A 19,719-nucleotide genomic window follows, 5' to 3' on the forward strand; every position below is an offset into this window, starting at 1 on the left:
AAAAAGTCGCAGGAAGGTGTTACAAGTTTGAGTGGGGAATATGGCTTGATCCCGTTCCAGGTATGTGAGCAAAGGCCCACCAAAGTCTCCTTTGGTCGCACACAGTGCTGTGGAGCTGCTGCGGTAGCAGGAGGTTTGCAGCAGTTGGGAAGTACGGTCAGAAGCAGTTTCCCCAGCACCCCCCCCCCATCTATTGTAGGAGCTATTCCACACTCTGCCAGACAGCTCCCATCTAACTGAATTTCATTTAGTTATTCTTAAAATATTGCTAATATAGGTTATGAGTTTTCAGGATGTTTGTTGGAAACACTCATTTCCAACTGATTCAGACTTTTGTTGTATTTTGTGCATCATTCCAGATACTATTCCAGTATCACCTGCGAAGCCTCAAGAAGTTTTTATAGTTGCTTTAAAACTTCAGGGTTCTTACTACTGTGTTCTGAACTATTCTGTTGCTGTGTAAGAAGAAAATTTCTAATGTGTTAAAGATGCCCTCTGCTGGGAAGCCAGGCAAACTAGGCTTATATGGGGTTTTACCTTTCTGAAATACTCTTTTCATACTCTTGGCTTAACTCTTAATCCAGTACTGGAACCTCACCCCTCAACCTTGCTGAAAAAAATAATTCTCCTTTCGATTTTATTCTTTACACTCAATCTGTGACAAGTGTAGTAGTGTTACTGCCAGTAGTTCAGATCACTTTATTTCTTAGTTTCTAGGTTCTTTTGTGTTGGAAGAACCGAATTCTGGCTGCTTGCATTCCTTTTGATTCCATTTCAATTTCATACTTGCATAAAGTGTGTCGTCTTTGTTTTGTTTTGTTTTGTTTTGTTTTGTTTTTTTAATTTCCCTTCCCACAATAGAGGCCACTAGGTTGACACAACAGAACAAAGGTAGTACAATGTCTGGAACAATTCACAAAGTACTATGCATAATCTCATAGTTGATATGAAATCTCGTTTATTTTGTCCCCTCTGATAAAGGAAAAATCATTTTGACATAGCCCTTCTAATTTTACAGTTTTGTTATTAAAATCCAATATTGGCCTAATTGGATGAGTTGCAGCTATTGTTGTGGTACTTATTTATAAATATAGTTGAATTAGAGTTACATAGAATTGTATTTTCACTTTCGTATTGTAGTTCATTGCCTTGGTGTTGTACAGTGTTTATGAATTTAACAAAAATGTGTGAATTTAACTTCATGCTCTTTTCAATATCTTTTCAGATTTTCCTATTATTTATTATGGGGAGAATGGGTGTATTTAGCATCCAAAAGCATCAATGCATAAGCCTTTGTTCTTCCCAGCATTCAGATCAGTCATTTGATCTAAAACAGGATAATAAAGAGCTAAATTACATATTTTATTTTGAAGTCCTACAGTTGTATAAGCCTTCTCAGAACCAGCAATGTCATTGGAGTAGCTGACAGAAGAGCGATGTATGGTAGGAGACTTTTAAAGGCCTGTGTTTTGCACCTGAAATGATTTTGAAAATAATTAATTTGGAAAACAAAAGGCAAGTGATTATTTGCCATCAGGAGCTTCTGTTATGTCCATGGGAGGACAACACAGGGATGTTGAAGTTGCATCATGGGGCAATGAGTGAAATTACAAGCACGCCAGAAAGTGCAGTTCTAAGTTAATCTCTGAGATTGCAAGAGATAAATCCAAACATTTATGTTATTTACATGGCCATGAAGTTTGAAAGGGGGGGGAAACTATGTTTTATTGTAGAAATCTAGTTCAACATCTCATTCAACAAAAATTTGTCATCTCCAGTGTTGTCTTTAAGCAGGAACAAAGGAACAGCATAGTTTGTATAGCCATGCTTACACAAATATTAAAAACTGTTTAAAGAACGCAGAAAAAGGTTGTCTCAAAAAGGCTCTTGCAGCCACTTGATCCAAATACTAATGCACTGAAATGTTTTCCAAATAACTTCAGTTACAGACTTGAAATCATCATGTTAAAATGGTTTAGTACTCGAAAATTGAGATATGCAAAATTCACAGTTGCCTCTGCAACCCTGTTATCAGGCCCTTTTCTGTTTTGACGCCTCTTCATTCAGTGCATACTGATGGTGTCACAAGAACTTGCCTAGTCCCAACCTGACTTCTGGTGTTTTTTGCTCTTCTGGTTTGGAAGCAAGTAAGTATATTTCATGTAGGGGGTTTTATCTTCTTCTGTGGTGTCTGTCAAGAGCATAGTTCCAAAGAAGGTAAGTGGGGACAGGTGGAAGAAGGGAGAAGGCAACTCTTTTCTGAGGATTTTGGCTGGTTATCCAGGTATGTGAAAGCCCTGTTTTAGCAGTAAGAGTCATTCTTTATATGATGTCTAAAATTAAGATTACTGCAAAGCAGTTTGGCATGGGACTATACTTTAAATCAGTTTATTCAAGAGGGTGCCTAATGTGGTATTGCAGCTAATAAGCAACGTTTTACACAGGTATCATGTCACGATGTGGAATTGTGGAGCTGTGACCAGTCTGAGGGGTGAGGGTGGGGTGAAGTCTTGTACTCTTTCATTTGAATAGACTGAGAGTTGGCTTTGAGTGCTGCCGTGGTGTTTACAATCTCTATCATGTTCTTGAAAACACTGAACAATAAGCTTTTTGACCTTTAGGAGAGCCCACTTTTTTTCCTTTGTGATGGTACCAGATTTTTTTGAGAACATCTGTTTATCTGTATTCTGTCAGAACTTTGGTACTAGCTGTCTATTGCTCACGAACATACCTAATTCAGACCTAGAAGTACTTTTGTAGAGGCAGGGTTCTCTTTTTGAAATGTAAAGCATTATAAAGTAGTCTGCAGATTTGTCAAAAACAAAATAAAGAAATATATGTATATTTTTAAAAACACACTTCCAAGCACAAAAGCAAGGAAACAAAAGACATAAGAAGAAATAGAAATAATAAATGTTTCAAGGTAAAGTCTCTCTCTCATGTTGTAATCAGAAAAACTGCACAGATTTGGCGTGGGAGGGTGCAGGCTGGGTTTTTTTGGTTGCTCTTTCTTTTCCAAAAAGTGCCAGTGACTCTTGAAATAAAACCATGTGAGAAATACTGCTGTACACAGATGAAGATTGACTTTCAGTTCTCATTCATGCTTGTCTTCTGATGAAATTATCCAGAGTTCATAGCCATTTTTCTCGCACCTTAACCTATCAGTAGTCATGGAAATGCTGCCCATTTAACTTTTTACTAATGTTTATTCAGTTTATAACATAATGCTGCTTACACTTTTGCTCCTTTTGTGTCCTACTCTGATGAAGCATTCAAGAACATATGCAGCTTTAAGCACAAGTAGATGATTGATTTCAGAAAATACACATTTGTTTAGAACCTTGATTACAAAAACCTTTTTTTTTTTTTTTTTCTTTCTAGCCCTACTTCTTAAGACAAATCAGATGCGACTTTGGTTAAGGTTTTTTTTCACTAGTAGTTGCCACATGCGTGTCATACTGATGACCTGTAAGAATGAAGAAAAATTGCATGGGAAATTTGTGGGTATAGGAGACGAAGGAAAGTTCACATGTATTTCATGCCTCATTGCAATAATCCTTACTCGTCTTCTACCATGTGTCCCTCTGGATCTGTGCCCACCTTCCTCTTATTATTTGCATAATTTCTTTCTTAATGATTTGCCATTATAGTTTCAAATCCATTATGTTACTTCCTTTTGCTGTCTGATTTGGCAGCCATTTACATGTATTGATTCTACATATTGTTTTGGAGAATAAACACTTTTTAATATCTGCTCTACAGCAATGCTGTACTGGATGAAACCTATAGAAAACCTCTTAACATCTTTATACAAGGTAAATAACAACTAAATGGATCTTCAAGTACGTCCTTGCTGTTAAAGTGTGTTTATGCACATGCTCACACGCACAAACCTGTATTTAAACTCCCTTAATTAAGACATGTTTCATGATCTTTACTGTAAAAAGAAATGTGTTTACAAGTATCTGACTATTCAGACTCCTATGTTGTATCAGTGTGTCAGGTCAGGCTGAGATTTTTCTTCCCTTTCAACTAAAATCATTGAAATATATTCAGTCAGTCTTTCACATCAGAGGTGTAAATGGATTTCTTGAAAGTTTTTCTGCTGATAGCAAACGGCAGTCACTTTACAACTTTGACTCCATTGTGGGCAGCAGTTGGAAAGCTTAACACTCCACCCGAACTTTGAAGATGCTAAAACTGTGTAATGACCTTGCATTCTCAAGGGCAGATGCTCAGCTTCTGCTGGAAGTGCTAATCTACAATCTGTTTATCTCCATACACTATGTATTTGACAGCACTTGCCTGGGAAGCAAGGCAGGGAAAAGCGTAGTCAAATTTAGTTACTTTTTCCTCTCTGATGGTGTTAGTGTCCAGTGGACTTAGAAACAATAGTCTTTATTTTAATTTTTAGCTTCCTTTGTGCTTTTCAGCCAGTCGTAGTCTTAGAAAGCAGCCACGCTGCCAGTGTCAGAATATGCTTGTCTTTGTGAAGCCTCTGCTGGTGCCTGAGCTGGACCATGTAGAGTAACTGTTTTCTTCCGCCTTTTCTTTATTCTGAGTGAATCAGATTTTGGTTTTACCTTCAAAACCTAAATCGTTGTCTGTATTTTCTATCAGTAGGCTTTAGACTCAGTGTACTCTATATATTATTCTTTAGTGGGTATGAATTGAGATGCATCACATAATGCTTATGAGCATATTGAGGAGCACGTTTCTAATGAAGAGGTAATGTGTTGAAGCAAGGCAGTGTGCGCAGGGAAAGGTAATACCTTTTGTTAGACAGATATGCTGTAGTCATGTAAACCCTTCTTCAAATCTGGAACAGAAACCTGGAGAGAAGGGCTTTTGCACATAAAAGCACGTCAGTGTTTTTGAGTAACATATAAATGGGCTTTACGTGCCCCAAGTTTGTTCTTTACCAACTCCATCAGTCGGTCTGGTAACAGAGGTTCCCTCCCCTGACAAATCTTGCCTTGCTTGCACCCGTAAACCATCACAGTCACCACAGCACTACTGACTGAAAAAAACCCCTTTGGTTTTAATGTAATCCCTGTGGTTTTTCAAACTGGCGCTCCTTATCAAAATAAAACATTAACATCAAATTACTCTGATTCAGCAACAGCATCTATTTTTTAATATGAACTTGTCTGTTCTGTCAGGTAATTGTTTAGCTTCCCAGGGAATTGTGTATGTGTTGCAAATGGGAAAATTCAACCTTGTAAATCCTTTCTGTGGTGAGGCAACAGGAAACTTGCTTCTGATTATTAAGATCACCAGGTTTAATAGCAAAATTTTGTAAAGAATTGCTAGAATTGACCTTTTGAATGCTAGATTTTCAACAAGCTCAGTCAGGAATCTATTTATGATGTATACCAGGATTTGCTTCCTCTCTGCTTACAGAATTATTAAGAAGTGTTACTGTCACAGAGGTAACGTTTCCTTTTGTGACATATGCTTTGAATTAGCAGTGGCTGTTGCCCATTGTGTTAATATCACCAAGCTTCTAAAGCAAATATATACCAAGTCACAGGTCCCATCCTAAAGTGGAAGGACACCATCTTTGTTTATCAACTAGTTAAAGGGAAAGGTTGTTTTGGTTTGTTTTTTTTACCGTTGCATTTTTTTGTAATGTATAAAAGTGCTATGAAATGTACTGAGGCATGAAGCACATAAGAAATGACTAATGGTGCTGAATCAATGAGTTCCTTCAGATTTAGAGGAGAGCTGGCTGTACTCACCAGCTGGCAGTGTGCTCTCTTCTCCCTACACTTAATGCGTATTTGGAGTACGGGATGCTTTTGGCGTGTCACCTCCCTCTCCATCCGTGCTCCTCTTTTCTCATGCAAAGGTCTGAAAGTGGAACCCTGCTGCAGTGGTGTTCTGCCATCCCCAAATTACAGGATACTTAGGGAGTACTCAGACACTTGGTAATATTTGAGCTGTGCAGTGTAGTTGTCAATGGGAAAAGGGGAAGAAGGGGAAAGTCTGGCTCACATAGTCTTAGTAGTAGTTCATAAAAGCTGGAGTTTGGTCATTCTGATGCAGTGACTGTGTTGCATCTACGTTGTACAGATCTTACTGTCACTTCTCCGTTCTAAGCATCGTAGATGCTACTGTATGCAAGTGTCAGTTCAGCTCTTGGTGCCTCCTCCCTTCCTCAACTTTTGTTTCTTCCTCTACAGCTGGTATACTTGAACACCTACATTTCTTCATAACTGTTATCTGCATTTTGGTCTAGGCCTCCCTGTAAACAGTGAGTGACTCCCTGAAGCAATTCTTATTGCTGCTACTTCTTCTCTTTCTAGTCTTTTATGATCTGTCTCAGCTGTGACATTTGCAAAAAGACAAATGATTATGGATAGCTAGGCTGTGGGGCAGTCAGATATGGCATGTATTATTTATTTCAAAATATGTTTTTAAATTTGCAGAGCTTTCAAGTTGCACAGCTTAACTGTTGCCTCCTCGATCCTTCTTGTCTGCTATCATTTGTGGCATTTACTTGTTGCATTTTGTTTTAAGAGCACAATAGGAACTCTCTGTGCCTAATGGGCTGTCTGGATCCGTGACTTTTTGTGGACCCAGAAAGCAAATACAAAACTAATCGTATAAGGTTTTTCTTTATATTAGCTTCCAAAGGATTGAGGTAAAGGTGTGTTACTCAAGGTTAAATGAAAAGCAGGGGACAACTGCTTTTTTTGTTTGATTGTTTTTCATATGGAGCTAAAAACAAACAGAAAACAAGCATCCTTTTAGATGGATGTGAGCAAGTTTTAGACTTTTGTCCTTTAAACAATAAAGTTTGTGAATAGCTGAAAAACTAGTTATTCTTGAGACATATCTGGATGAAGAACAGTCTTGGCTTAGAGAAGTTCTGAGCAAGCTTTGTGAATTAGCATGCATTAAATGATAGAATCATTTCATTGAGCAATAATAAAATATTGAAGTTGGATGGAAGGATGATGGGGAATTGCTATTTGCAGCTATGAAACTGATGCATGTCATGTTAACTCCCAACCCAAACAATTCATTTTAAGATTTGCTCTCATGAAACTTAAAATCCTCTATTTTGTCCAATCATCAGCTTTAAACCTGTTCCTTGTCAGTGAAGACAACAAATCTTTTTGCTTGCGTCTGCCTGGGGGATGTGGAAAGCTGAGGTGGTCCTGTGTGATTAAATTAGATGAAAGACTTGCCTTCTACCAGTGAGATGCAAAGTCTAATCAAGTGAAATGAGTTTTGAGATCTCAGCTCATTTCCTTGGGGAATATCAGTTTACATTGCACAGTCACGACACCTAATTCATCACGGTTGATGTGGCTTTTGCTCAGAAGAGGACCTGGGACTGGGTAGCATGGGACTTGATCACAAGTCTCCCCCTAAGGAGGAGCAGCTTAGTGAAGTTAAGATACAGTGCAGTGAGGGGAGAGCTTTAATATGTTTTTTAAAATAAATTATATTTCTGTATATCAGATCTTTTAGAATAGAGGGGCTTAGGTGCAAAATGGGGAAAGCTAGACGTAAAAAAAAGGTACTTTGTACTGAGTATAGTTTTATAAAATGATTGGCATACAGATGTTAAAGAAGGTACACAGTGAAGAGCAAAGTTGAACTTCTTGTTACTTAATTTCTATGATGTTGAATGATGTTTGTGTATTTCCATGCACTAAGGTACAAGGAAGTAAAGACTATTCTGCTTCCCTGACTAACAGACTTTTTTGTTGTTGTTTCTTCCAGGGCATTGTTATAACTCCACTTCTGCTTCTGCTTTTTGTAAGTATCTTGATCTTAAGATGTCTTTTTACTGGGTAATCTTGCGCCTACTGGACAGTATATTTAAGATATAAATTTGGGTGATTTAACAACGCTTAAATAACGAGGAAGATTTTTCTGGTCAATATTTGAAATAGGCTGTCTCCCAGAAAGGCCATCAAAGTGTGTCACAATGAGTGCAAACACTACCTGCACTTCATTCTAAGAGGACCAAAACCTGTTGTTCTTGCAGAATTACAAAACCATATGCTATTAGTCAGGCTGGGTAAAATACAAACACTTGCCAAGTAAGATGATCACTCAGGAGATCTCTTGGAGAGCTTTCACATGCAGGAGCTGGACAAGATCGTACTGATCCAAAATGTATGACAGGCCAATTGGGAAAGCACTGTTCAGATGAACAGAGCCTCGCTCTTGGGCAACTAAGGCCATGGGTATTTTTGTGGTAGAGGTTAGTAAGATAGCAGCAGCAGCAGCAAGACGAATTACTGGAGCCCCTGTATCACTAAATGTGATGCTGCTTCATTTCTGTTAGTTCAAGATTTCTCTTTCAATTGTTAGTCTTCAGTCAGGGCCTTGGTTCCTTACAGTTCATAGTAGAAGAAAAGGGAGAAGACCAAGTTTTATCTTCATGTTTTATAAAGGTATGGATATTAGTCAGCATACAATGAAGAGGCTTTAACAGATGGGTAGTGGTGCTTAAGTACCTTGTCAGTTAGGAAGTCTTGGTGCTTGAGGATTTGCTGGCACGAATGGTATGGTATGGTGCAAGTTACTGAGGACTGTGGCTTTGTGAAGAGCAGGGAAATAGGCTGAAGCACTTCAGGGATTTCAGGAGAGGTATACATAGTCTTTTATGTTTATCTTACTAATTGCATTGTATGTAAGCCAGCACCCTGGAAAGGGGAGTAAGTGTGAAGTTAGTGTGAAACAATTTGTAAGTGGCATGCAAGTGGCACGCTGTTTATAGTAGGGATGCTTAAGCAGCATATGTACTGTATACAAATATAGCAGTGTATACTAAACTGGGATAAATAGTACTGTGAGAGTGGCTGTAACATTATCAACTACTGCTTCAGTAAAGCTGCGTGGGAAGATTTTTATTTTACTATAACAAATTGTAATTCATCTGATGTAGCTATGTTTACACAAGAACTGCTTTGACCATATCGTGCATACCAGTACACATCAGCAAAGCTTTCTTGATATGCCTGGGACCATAGACTTACTGTAGGTTGAAAAAGATAACTGTTCTAAGAAAAAAGGGTGTTTTGTTATTCTTGCACTCAATACATTGATTCCAGGTGGTCTGCCTCACTGTTTTCCTGTCATCTTCCCTCCTGTATGGAACGTGTTTCTTCCACAGGCATTCATCCAGAGACCTGTGTGTTTGTTTCTAAGTGACTGAAACTTCAGCTCTTTTTACTTTTGCTCACTGGCTACTTTCACCCTGCTATACCTCACTGAGTTTTTGTGCTCTCCATAGGCAAAAGGGATATTTTCTGTAGAAATTGAAATGTTGAGGAATTATCTGCATACCTTTTTAAGCAAGATAAAGTTATTTCCTTTGGTGACTTTATGGACAGATAACAAGATATTGTGTCCCATAAATTGCAGTTTTCACTGTTACCTCTCGAAAGAGGTGGTAAAACTTTATGTGTGCAAGAACAGGAAAGCAAATCGTATGCCTCTGTTTTTCCTACCAGCCCTGGAGACACTTGTATGAGAAGTGTGTAAAATGCACATTAATTGTTGTGCAGTTTGTAACATGACTCGGAGCTTGAAGAAAATACACACATGAATTATTTTTTCATTGGAGTGATAAACAAACTAGTCTGGGGATGGGAGGAGTTACAAAAGCTGCATTTTTTTGTCACAAAGCCTAAAACTTGAGGATTTCTCTTGGGGTATATAAATATTTAAAACTCCTTGAGATCTTTGCTGAGGACTTGACACATGAAGAGCATCCAAAAAGGACTGTCGTGGTTTAACCCCAGCCAGCAACTAAGCACCACACAGCCACTCGCTCGCTCACTCCTCCCCCCTCTCAGTGGGATGGGGAGGAGAATTGGAAAAAAAAGTAAAACTCATGCGTTGAGATAAGAGCAGTTTCATAGCTAAAATAAAATAAAATATAATACTAACAATAATAATTAAATGTAATAATAATAATAGTAATGAAAAGGAATATAACAAAAAAGAAAAGAAATAAAATGCAAGAAAAGACAAGTGATGCGCAATGCAGTTGCTCACCACCCACTGACCGATGCCCAAGCAGCACTCTGCCCCTCCCGACGAACTCCCCCCGGTTTATATACTGAGCATGATGTTCTATGGTATGGAATATCCCTCTGGCTAGTTCGGGTCAGCTGTCCTGGCTATGCTCCCTCCCAGCTTCTTGTACACCTGCTTGCTGGCAGAGCATCAGAAACTTCTGGTCAGCCCAGGAGCACATCTTGCTAAGATGAGGTCCACCTTCTCTGAAGGTTCAGTTTATCCAGTGGCAGGTATTTAGGATAGCGAACTAAACATGCACGCCCTGATGAACTGTTCCTGTACCTTGGCAGTCTGTGGTTTGGAATGCTGAAACGTTTTTTTCTCGTGAACCTCTCCAATTTTCCTTTGAGTTTCCTTGATACATCTGGCCTGCTCAACAGGTAGTGGATTCAAGCACACAGTTCACATGCTTCTGTTCACTTGTTTACAACCTGCTGCTTGATCATTTCATGTGGTACCGTGTAGTTACTGTGGAGTGAGAAACACTGACTAGTAATTTCCTGGTTATCTTTTCTGGCCCATTCATTAGTTTAGCCATGCAACTTAGCCTTGGTGCTTAGTTAATAAAGGCTGGAATTTTCAAGTTTCAAGATAAAACTCTCATTTACCTCAACAGTAGCTGAGCTGGGCTTCTGAATACCATTCAGGGACCTTTGAAGTCAATGCCTTCAGTGAATTTTAATTCCTGTATTTGGTACTCACGAGCATTAACTCTTCCACAGAGTCATACTACGATAGTCTGAAAGCTATATTGTATTAGTGATCCTATTTGTTAGTCTCCTTGTATACAGTGCATAAAATACCCTTAGTGCTACCAGAAATAAAATCCATTGTTGTCCATTAGCTTGTTTTTGTTATATAGCTTAACCTGTGGTAGCGGTTATGGTTTAAATTTTGCCCTATGTGCACCAGAGAATATAATGTTCTCAACTGCCTTTTCTGTTCATAATTGCCTAGTAATGTAAATATAAATTGTCTAAACAACATTGATAAAGACATGTTGAAGCTTATAATAAATAATGCATTTAATGCAAATATCATGTCATCTTAAATGAATGGTGTTAAACATAAGATTGTCAGTTACATTTCTGAAAAGTTTATTTCTACTATGAAACTTTTGGTGTAAAGCTTACTCAAAAAAGTGTTCTAAGAGGTTCTGATTGATTTAATGAAACCTTAAATATTGTGCACATAATTACCGGACTGTATCCTTGTGAGGATGCCTAGCTAGACTTTAAAGAATAGCCGCCTTCACCACGGATACCTCTGATTAACATTTTACCTAATAAGAAGCTATTGAATCTGGCTTCCAGATGTGTTAATCTGCAGTATCATCATCCTCATGTTAACCCTTAACAGTTAATATGTTATATTCCCAGCAAAGATGTTATAAATGGGCTATGTCCCATAAACTATATATAATTGATTAGAGTTCATATATGTGGTGAGCAGGAGTGTTGAAACAAAGTGCTGTAAGATACATCAGTTTCAGGTTAACATGGGGTTATGCTGTTCACATTTCTTGGCAACATTCTGCAATGTTTCATTAGTGACGATTAGGAGGCTGTGTACCAAAGCATTCAGAGAAAGATGCTGTCTGTCTTCCTCTTGTCAGGTCATATACTTAGCTGAAGCCAGAGGTAACAGTTTGATCATGAAATTTTTTAAAGCAGAGAAATAAGTTTTATTTTCTCAAAGGCATTTAGGGAAGAAAACCCCACCAACTAGAAATTGAAGTGTAGACTAAATTTTGCTTTTGGAAGTAACTATATTGCTATCAATAAATAATGACTGCGAATAGGTTAAGTAATGCCTGAGGAAGTTAGTCACTTGGGTATGACTGTCCATCTTTGCTTATCGTATGACTTGTTCTCTATGTTCAGTTTAGTTATTTCCTTTAGTAATTGTAATAACGTTTTATGATTTGTAATAACAGTTTATGATTTGAATTCTTAAGTGTACTGCATTTGGGCATATTTACATTACTAAAAGACAGTTAAACAGAAAGTGTCGTCATACTGTGAAGATAATAGTGCTGTGATCTCTTTAATAACTTTGAGATGTCCGCACCTTTTTATGATGTCTTGTTTGAAAGCCAGAACTTCAGGAGCATTGCACTCTGCAACGTTTGTAGCTGTATCATCTCACTTAATGTCCTTAGATTGTAACTTCAGTCATGAAACAGGAATATGTATGAATGCAGGTTTATTTTCATTAAGGGATTTCATATGCCTTTGTATTGCACAGGATGGAGGCCAGCCTGATTGCCTCAGCAAGGTCATGTCTCTTGGATTTGCCCTGGAAGCAGAGTGAGCATAGATCTTTTACTACCATGTAAGAGGATGATGCAGAGTGACCTTTCTCATGTGAATGTAGCTCTGTTCCTTTCCGGTGGCATTGGGACAGAGTTGCCCTCTCTGTCCTTAAAGTCGGTTGAGCATGTGGACTGGCAGTTTTACCAAGCCACACAAGCTTACAATTTTGATGATTGTGTTTGGTACCAAAGTACAAGAAGTCAGTCATCTGCACACCTGTTGGAGCCAAATGCGATGCTGCGGTTCTTATGGGACAGTATCCCAGCTCTGCCACCTTCTTGGTATTACCCTTACTGTTGAGACTCAGTGCCTGACAGATGTGGTCTCTTCAGTTGTTGGAAGCGCAGCCGGTTAGCTATCAAAGTAACAAAAGTCAAGGTGTGTGAATCTATGTATTTTTATTGAAAGCTATCAAAGAAAATGTTAGAGATAAGTAAGTATTTTACATTTTTATGTACTTTACATTCTTCAGAAGCATGCCTGCAAACCAGTTAATGTGGAATGTTAAAGAGCCAATGCAAAATTCATGTGTATTTTTAAAAATACACTTGGCAAAAACCTCCATGTAACTGTCACGCATTGCTCCCATGTTTGCTTTTTTACCAAAGACGACTACCATGACATTTGTGTCAAAATGTAATCTTCCCAAGGCGTTATGAGCTTGCTCCTTTTCTTGATTTATTCAGTGATGTTTTCTTTTCTGGTACCCTCTCAAACTTCTGAATTTTATAGTAGGTATTTTTATGGTTGGATTGTAGTGGTGATGCCGTAAGTACTAGAAAGTAGCACTGCTGAAAGAATTCAGGAGTAGACAAGTGAAGGAAATTCTGTGCAAGTATCGCAGGGAAAAGTGAAATAAAATGACTGGTGAATAAGGATGTGAATGAAACTAGAAGCTGATTGAAATACTGAAGTTGAAAGCTTTCTCCTATACTCACAATCCTTAAATTAAAACATTGTTTTAAAAGTTGTTGATACTTCTCAAATTTTTGCCAAGTCTTCTCCAAACCCAGGTAGGTCAGATAAATCTTTTTAATAAAAAGAGCTGTCATTACATTTTTTTTTTTTTTTTAACAGGATTTCTACACACTATGCCTTGTTTTTCCTCTCAAGCTCTTGGTAAATGAGAGTTGATACCAGTCAAATGAATCGTTAAATATGCAAATATTTTAGTAGCTCGAAAGCCTTGGAAGTTGATAAGGATGTTGCAGCTAATGGATTTCACTAGTATGTGACAAAAGGCTGATTACAGTGGGGGGGTGGGGAAGCAGCATAGTGCATTATCTGTTAACAGATCAACTCATTCATGTGGAAGATTTAAAGTGCATCATTATTTCTACCTGGTTATTTACCTCACTGTTTCCTTTCTCTTTAATCATTGGGAAGACAAAATTATCTGATCTGATCCAAACCCTTTACAATTAACCAGAACTTTTTAATGACTGCCTTGAAATGTTTGCTTAATCATTTTCTTCCTTTTTCAAATTCACCTTTTATGGCTCTGTTATATAAATTGGATACAAAAAACAGTCAGAGAATAACAGGGGCCCTCCCTCTTCCTGACACACACACACACACAATATTGTAAATTTGTCTAGGTAGAAGACTCTAAAATATGTAATGTTTCTGTGGAGGACTTTCTTTTCTACTTGGTTTTGCTCTTGAAATTTTCATATACAATGCTAGGGGAGCCTTTTAAGTACATATCCTGCTTCTACATAGCAGAAGCTAACTACACGTCTTAATAGGATCATAGAACCAGGATACCAGGAGAATCCTGTCCTGACTCACCCAGTCCTCCTCTTTTCCATGCTGTGCAATTCACCTCAAAACTGAACATGATCCAACTTAAAAGTAAGATTTGCTTAAAAGTAACTTGCTCTCCCTCCACCCTTGCAATACTAGAACTTGTGTCTCTGATGAGCAGAAACCTAATTTCCAGTAAGTATTTGTGACAGGTGTTTTACCCATTTGTCTTTGTTGCCAATGTTATCATACACCTGAATAGCACTTCTCTAAAATTTACCACCCTGGCTCAGACATAGTGTACAATCCTATCCTCTTTCCCAGTCTTCAGTCAGCTAGGCTAAACAAGTCATGCATTTCTAATTTTAAAAACATAAATACAAAAAAAATGCCAACAAATCCCTTATCCTGAGGTGTTTTGTGTACCTGTTCCAGTTTTAATTCCTTCTTCAGCCCAGGTAATAAGAATTGTGCACAGCAGCGCAGTGTTCTTCTCAACGGCTTGTCCAGGCCTTGTGCAATGTCACAGGTATCCCCTACCTTGATTGATTTATTTCTTCTGGTATGTCACAGCTGCCTTTTTCATGGATACATAATATTAATGGTTCTTAATTATCCTGTATTTACTAATCTATTTCTTTCCAGTTAGTCACTCCCTTGTTTGCAGCAGAATTTTTGGATACTAGTCCTCAAGTCTCAGGTCTCCAAGGGTGTTAATCATCTAACTCCCGTTTAGGTGCCTTTGGGTTGTATGCTTGATCTCATTTCTTTACATTAGCCCTCAAGATCATTGTACCATGGTAAAGTGGAAGGGTAGCTCTGGTATATTTCAGATTGAGAATAGCTATGGTTATTTTTACAGCTATATAAAAGGCTTTAAAATCAACAGGTATGTTTGGATTGGCTTGGTATTTAATGTGTCATAGGGGAACCTGGAACAGGATTAGGCATCTGTGATCACTTTAACAAGGGAACCCCAAAATATACAGTCTCCTTGCCCAAGCCAGCTTTTCTTTTTCCACACTTCTGATTATGAAACTTTGATTTTTTTTTTTTTTTTTTTTTTTTTTTTTGGAAACAACACTGGAGGGTATATATAGACAGCTAGGTTTTTTTATGTTTGTGCCAAATAAGTTCCCATGGCCACAGAAGCATATAGAATATGCAAGAATTTGCAAAATGTACCATAAGACCCGAACATCTCTTTTCTTTAGTAGAGCTAGAGACTTATGTCTGCTTTTAATTTTTAAGAATTACAATGAAAGATCTATTTGTTAAAATACATGACTGCCAATCATTGAACGTGGTCTCTGTCATACCTTTAGCCCCTTTCTCTGAGGTAAGAGACAGCTTGCAGTTTTTGATAGGCAGAATTAAAAGCTTTATTTTAAAATTTAAATACATTCTTTCTGATGCCTCCAATCCTGCCACTGCTAACAAATTGAAACCTATTTGCTTTTGAATGCTAAACCCTCTTTCTTCTCTTACTATAGAAGCTCTGTTCTCAGTGATATGCCTCCCCTTCCCTTCCCTCTCCTGCTGCTGGCACCCATTAGAGGTAGACAATTTCAGTACCAATGACTCCTGTTCAGTTGCTGGGAGCTGGCATCTTTTACACAGCTTCTCTGCCTTACTTACCGAGATATCTAAACATTCTGCATGTGAATGCCTTTAAAGCAGTGGAGTAGGAAAGACATCCTAGTGACCTGCCAGCTCTGTTTAGACTGCTGTGAAATGTTATGTAGGAATGACTGTTTAATCTCTGTCGACCTCCTACCTGAAATCTAAAGCCAAGCACCGTGGAACTCATAGGTGCCCGTCAGCACCATTCCCATGGAGTAGCATGGATGCTTCCTACTTCCCAGAGCCTCAACATGCTTACAGTTATTGCCCATTGCAGTGTATTCACTGCAAAGCATTTCCATTTGCCAGGTACCTGGGTTATTGAGGGCAATGTGCATGCTTTTCTGCTGTAACATAGCATACCGCAATGACTGGGTCAGGATAAGGGTTCTGGAAAGAGTCCAAAGCAAGGGAGGGCTTAGTTTAGCTGGTCACTCTTGTTCATTGTCCTTCATTACTGAACTGGATCCCATCCCCGTCTTTTCCAAAAGTGCATCACCTTCCATGTCCTTTCTGTAGCGGGGCTGTCACCTACAACAGGACATAAAGGGATTGGCGTGTGGGGTGGTCCAGACAGGCCTCTAAGGCAGCTAAATCTGGACTGGATGAGAGTAACCAGAAGCAGTGACGATACAGCATTGAACACAAAATTTAGAAAGACAGGTATCAGAGTAGCCTGACCTGAAGATGGAAAAGAAAAGCTTAAATTAAACATCTCACATGAGGGAGCAGCCAGTGACACTCCTCCTCAGTTCTGCCCTGTTTTCACCCCTGCCTCGCTTCCTCGTCTGTGCTCAACAAACGGCAAGGCTGAAGCTGGCTGATGGTGTATGAAGAGCACAAAGACACAACCTGAGGAAACATGTTAATGGCAGGAGATCACTGGAAGAGTAAGGCCCCAAAGGACAGCTGCCTCCGAAGTGGACTCAATATTTGCAGCACATGTGGGACTGGATTATAGTTTGGTGTGACTGGTGGAAGATGTGTTTTTTCTGAGTCAGTGGCAGTTGTAGACGTGGGAACACCCATGGTGATACGTGCCTGGTCGGCCAGAAAGATAAGAATGGAGCATCTGGCTTGTGGAGGCAGTCTAGGCTGGGAAGTGGAATTGTCTTGTTTTTATGCAAGGAAGGTTTCTTTTGTTTGGTTAATTTTTGCTTTTTGTTTTTACCACAACCAGTTAAATATAGCCTGTCAATTAAGGATAAGCCGATGTTTCTACCACAAGAAACCCACTGAATAATTTGCCAGGAGTTTTTTAAAACAGGCAGTCTCTTGAGAAGAAAGGTCTAGGACTAAATTAACAAGAGTGCTGCAGGTCAGGTTTGAAGTACTGCATGGTGACAGAATTGTTTGGAAAGATTTGCCTAGAATTCTCTTTCATTACAGCCATATCCAGCAGACACTTGCAGAAGGTGCAGTTCCTGCTCATCTGACTTGCCTTCTGAAATCACTCAGATTATTTAAGTGAAAAGTGTGTTTCTGTAAGCATGAATTTTGAGGGTCTTTTTTTGAATAGTGAGTCTATTCAAGCAGGCCTGGCTTATTAATGAACCTTTAACTGAAATGCTGTTATCCAGAATAGCACATAACAATCACTTTACGATATCAAACTTTTGTTTAAAAAATGTTCTAAAATAAGCATAGACAATATGCTGGCATGAAAATTTGTGATAGCTTTTTCATTAAATGGTGCATTTTATCTTCCATAAGAGATTCTAATCAGATTATTTTTTATAGCTATAAATCAGCAGTTTGATTCTATGATGTTCTTATACCAGTTCTTACAGTACTTCGGTTTGTTTGCCTATGAAGAAAGGTTCATTTTTAGGCATGGAGATTATTATAACAAGGAGGGCAGCCAAATATAATCAGACGTTTTAGCATAATGCTAATTTTGGTGCAACGCAGATCATCTAGGTGGTTTTTTTAAAAAAATTTGTTTCATGACAGCAAATGGAGCACAGAACTTAGCTTGATCCAACTAAAACCTGAGCAAAATCATATGTATTCATCCAGACAGAATATTTGCATTTGTAAATATGTAGGAAGGTTTGATTAACATTATATCAAGCTTTTTGTTTCCTCTGTTCCTCAGTTCTCACTTCTCTGTCAAAATGGATGTGATGAACATATCCAAGTTCAAAGGAAGTCTGGAACCCAGGCAATGTCTGAGAGTCTATGAGACACTTACTTTTGTGAGCCTGATGAGTTTGCATACTAGAAATGTTGAGGCAGTCCTGGTCAAGTTATGCATCCATTAGCTGTGGGTCCTTTAGCATTTGTGATTCCTTATAGTTAGCCGCTGTATGTCCAGAGTCTGGGTTAAAAAGTCTTTTTCTTCTGTGTGATTGAGAAGTTCCTGCCTTCTCTTTTCTTCAGCCTTTATCTTATCTTCTGTGTCTTTCTCTGGGAATAGATTTAAGATTAAGGTAATACAAGAGTTTATAGACATTGTCGAACAGAGAGATTCTGATAAAAACCAGTCCACTGAAGTTATTGTCATAATATACAGAAGGGAAACAAAGTTCAGAAACCTGTTTGAAGAAGTAATGTCAGTACCATAGGTGGGACAGGGAAGTCTAATACTCTAGCAGTGCATGAAGGCGGGGCAGAGCCTAGCAAACACACTGCTCCAAACCTCTGTGCCCAAGTGTGGTATAGCAGAGTGTTAGGACCTCTTAAGGACCCAAGAAAAAAGCTAGCTCCATGCTGTTCTGTAGAAAGTAGTGAAGGTGCTGGAGACTGGCAGAAGAATATGATTCTCAACTATACAACTGAAACAGGATCAAAGATAGTGTGGTCATAGGATCATGCAGGAGAGGAGTCATATTAGAAGCAGAAAAACTTGACTTTTTCTACAAGGAGGAGAGGTTTTTTTTCCCCTACAAACCAGATGTTGTTGAAGAACTCACTTCCTCTGGGCAAAAGGAGGGTTAACGAATCATTTATTTATCCATTTTGACATTTTGGACTGATATTCTGTTTTGTTTAAAATGTAGTCAGGGTGAGATGGTTACCTGAAATGTCTGCCTTTTGGTGGTCCAGATGACAGTGAGATGAGCCTGAATGGGTAGGCTGAAGTTGACAAGGTGAAGAACCATACCCTGATATTCTGGTATAGAAGATTGCTTCTTTGAATAAAATAATTTTACTTTTCCTAGGTAAATTGGTTTAGCATCCCAGCACAGTACCTGTAATTCAGTTTCTAATTATGTAAAAAACCAAAATGAACAAAAAACCAAAAACCCAACACCCAAAACAAAACATATCCTTATGTATACCAAGTGCTTAAGAATCCACAACAGCTTGAAGACACTACATTTGAAGTACTATTTTAAAAAGCTGGCAAGACTATTGCTGGTTGAATGGCTGCCTTTTTCAGCAATGTGTTATATTGTTGAACAGTTTTTCGTTCCTGACTTAGAAACTGATTATGCATCCACTGAGCATAAAACTTTAAAGTAGTGAGAGAAGTCCAATCAATGTTTTTCTAAAAATGCACAAGAGCTACTGCCAAAGTGTCATAGTTTTGTGAAGCTATGCAGAAGGTCCTGGGATGCAGACTGCTTGGTTAGATTCACTCCTCTGTGACCCAGGCAGATTTTAAAGTTTAAAAATCTTCACTTTCACTCAAAAAAGGTTCCTTGAATACACAGTAAGTAATGCTTTTAGCTCCTCAGCACGTAGCAAAAAATAAGTCCAAATACAGTTTGAAAAACTATGAACCTTTTAAAATTTCAGAAGCTCCTTACAAGAATTAAAACAAGGCGATCATGAGTGGTATGATGGAGTTTTCTGCTCCACTTTCTGCAAGGAATCATGCAGAGAGCCCCGTGTCCCTTGGGAATGGAATAGCTGTATTGCCTGACTACAGGTACTCGTGGGTGATCTGAATCTTCCCCTACTTCTCCCTCTTGACTCCATGGGAAATTTAGGCTCCTTAATCTTGGTGCTCTCACTTGCACCCTACTTGCAGACCAAA

The 19,719-nt window shown here is 38.5% G+C and overlaps 1 protein-coding gene across 5 annotated transcripts in view; it reads left to right on the forward strand.

Moving 5' to 3' along the window:
- SLC10A7 (solute carrier family 10 member 7) overlaps positions 1–19,719 on the forward strand; it is a 154,860-nt gene that overhangs the window by 94,103 nt on the left and 41,038 nt on the right. For 3 of the 5 annotated variants that reach the window (XM_050896301.1, XM_050896303.1, XM_050896304.1), the window contains exon 6: positions 7,738–7,773. The exons of 1 other annotated variant lie outside the window; for it this stretch is intronic. In XM_050896301.1, the coding sequence (XP_050752258.1) occupies positions 7,738–7,773 (36 nt within the window). Of the gene's footprint in view, positions 1–7,737; positions 7,774–19,719 lie in introns of those variants that run through there. One more of the 5 variants, XM_050896305.1, reaches the window with a different exon arrangement.

This window comes from Gymnogyps californianus, chromosome 4 (genome assembly GCF_018139145.2).
Source record: "Gymnogyps californianus isolate 813 chromosome 4, ASM1813914v2, whole genome shotgun sequence".
NCBI classification, from domain to species: domain Eukaryota; kingdom Metazoa; phylum Chordata; class Aves; order Accipitriformes; family Cathartidae; genus Gymnogyps; species Gymnogyps californianus.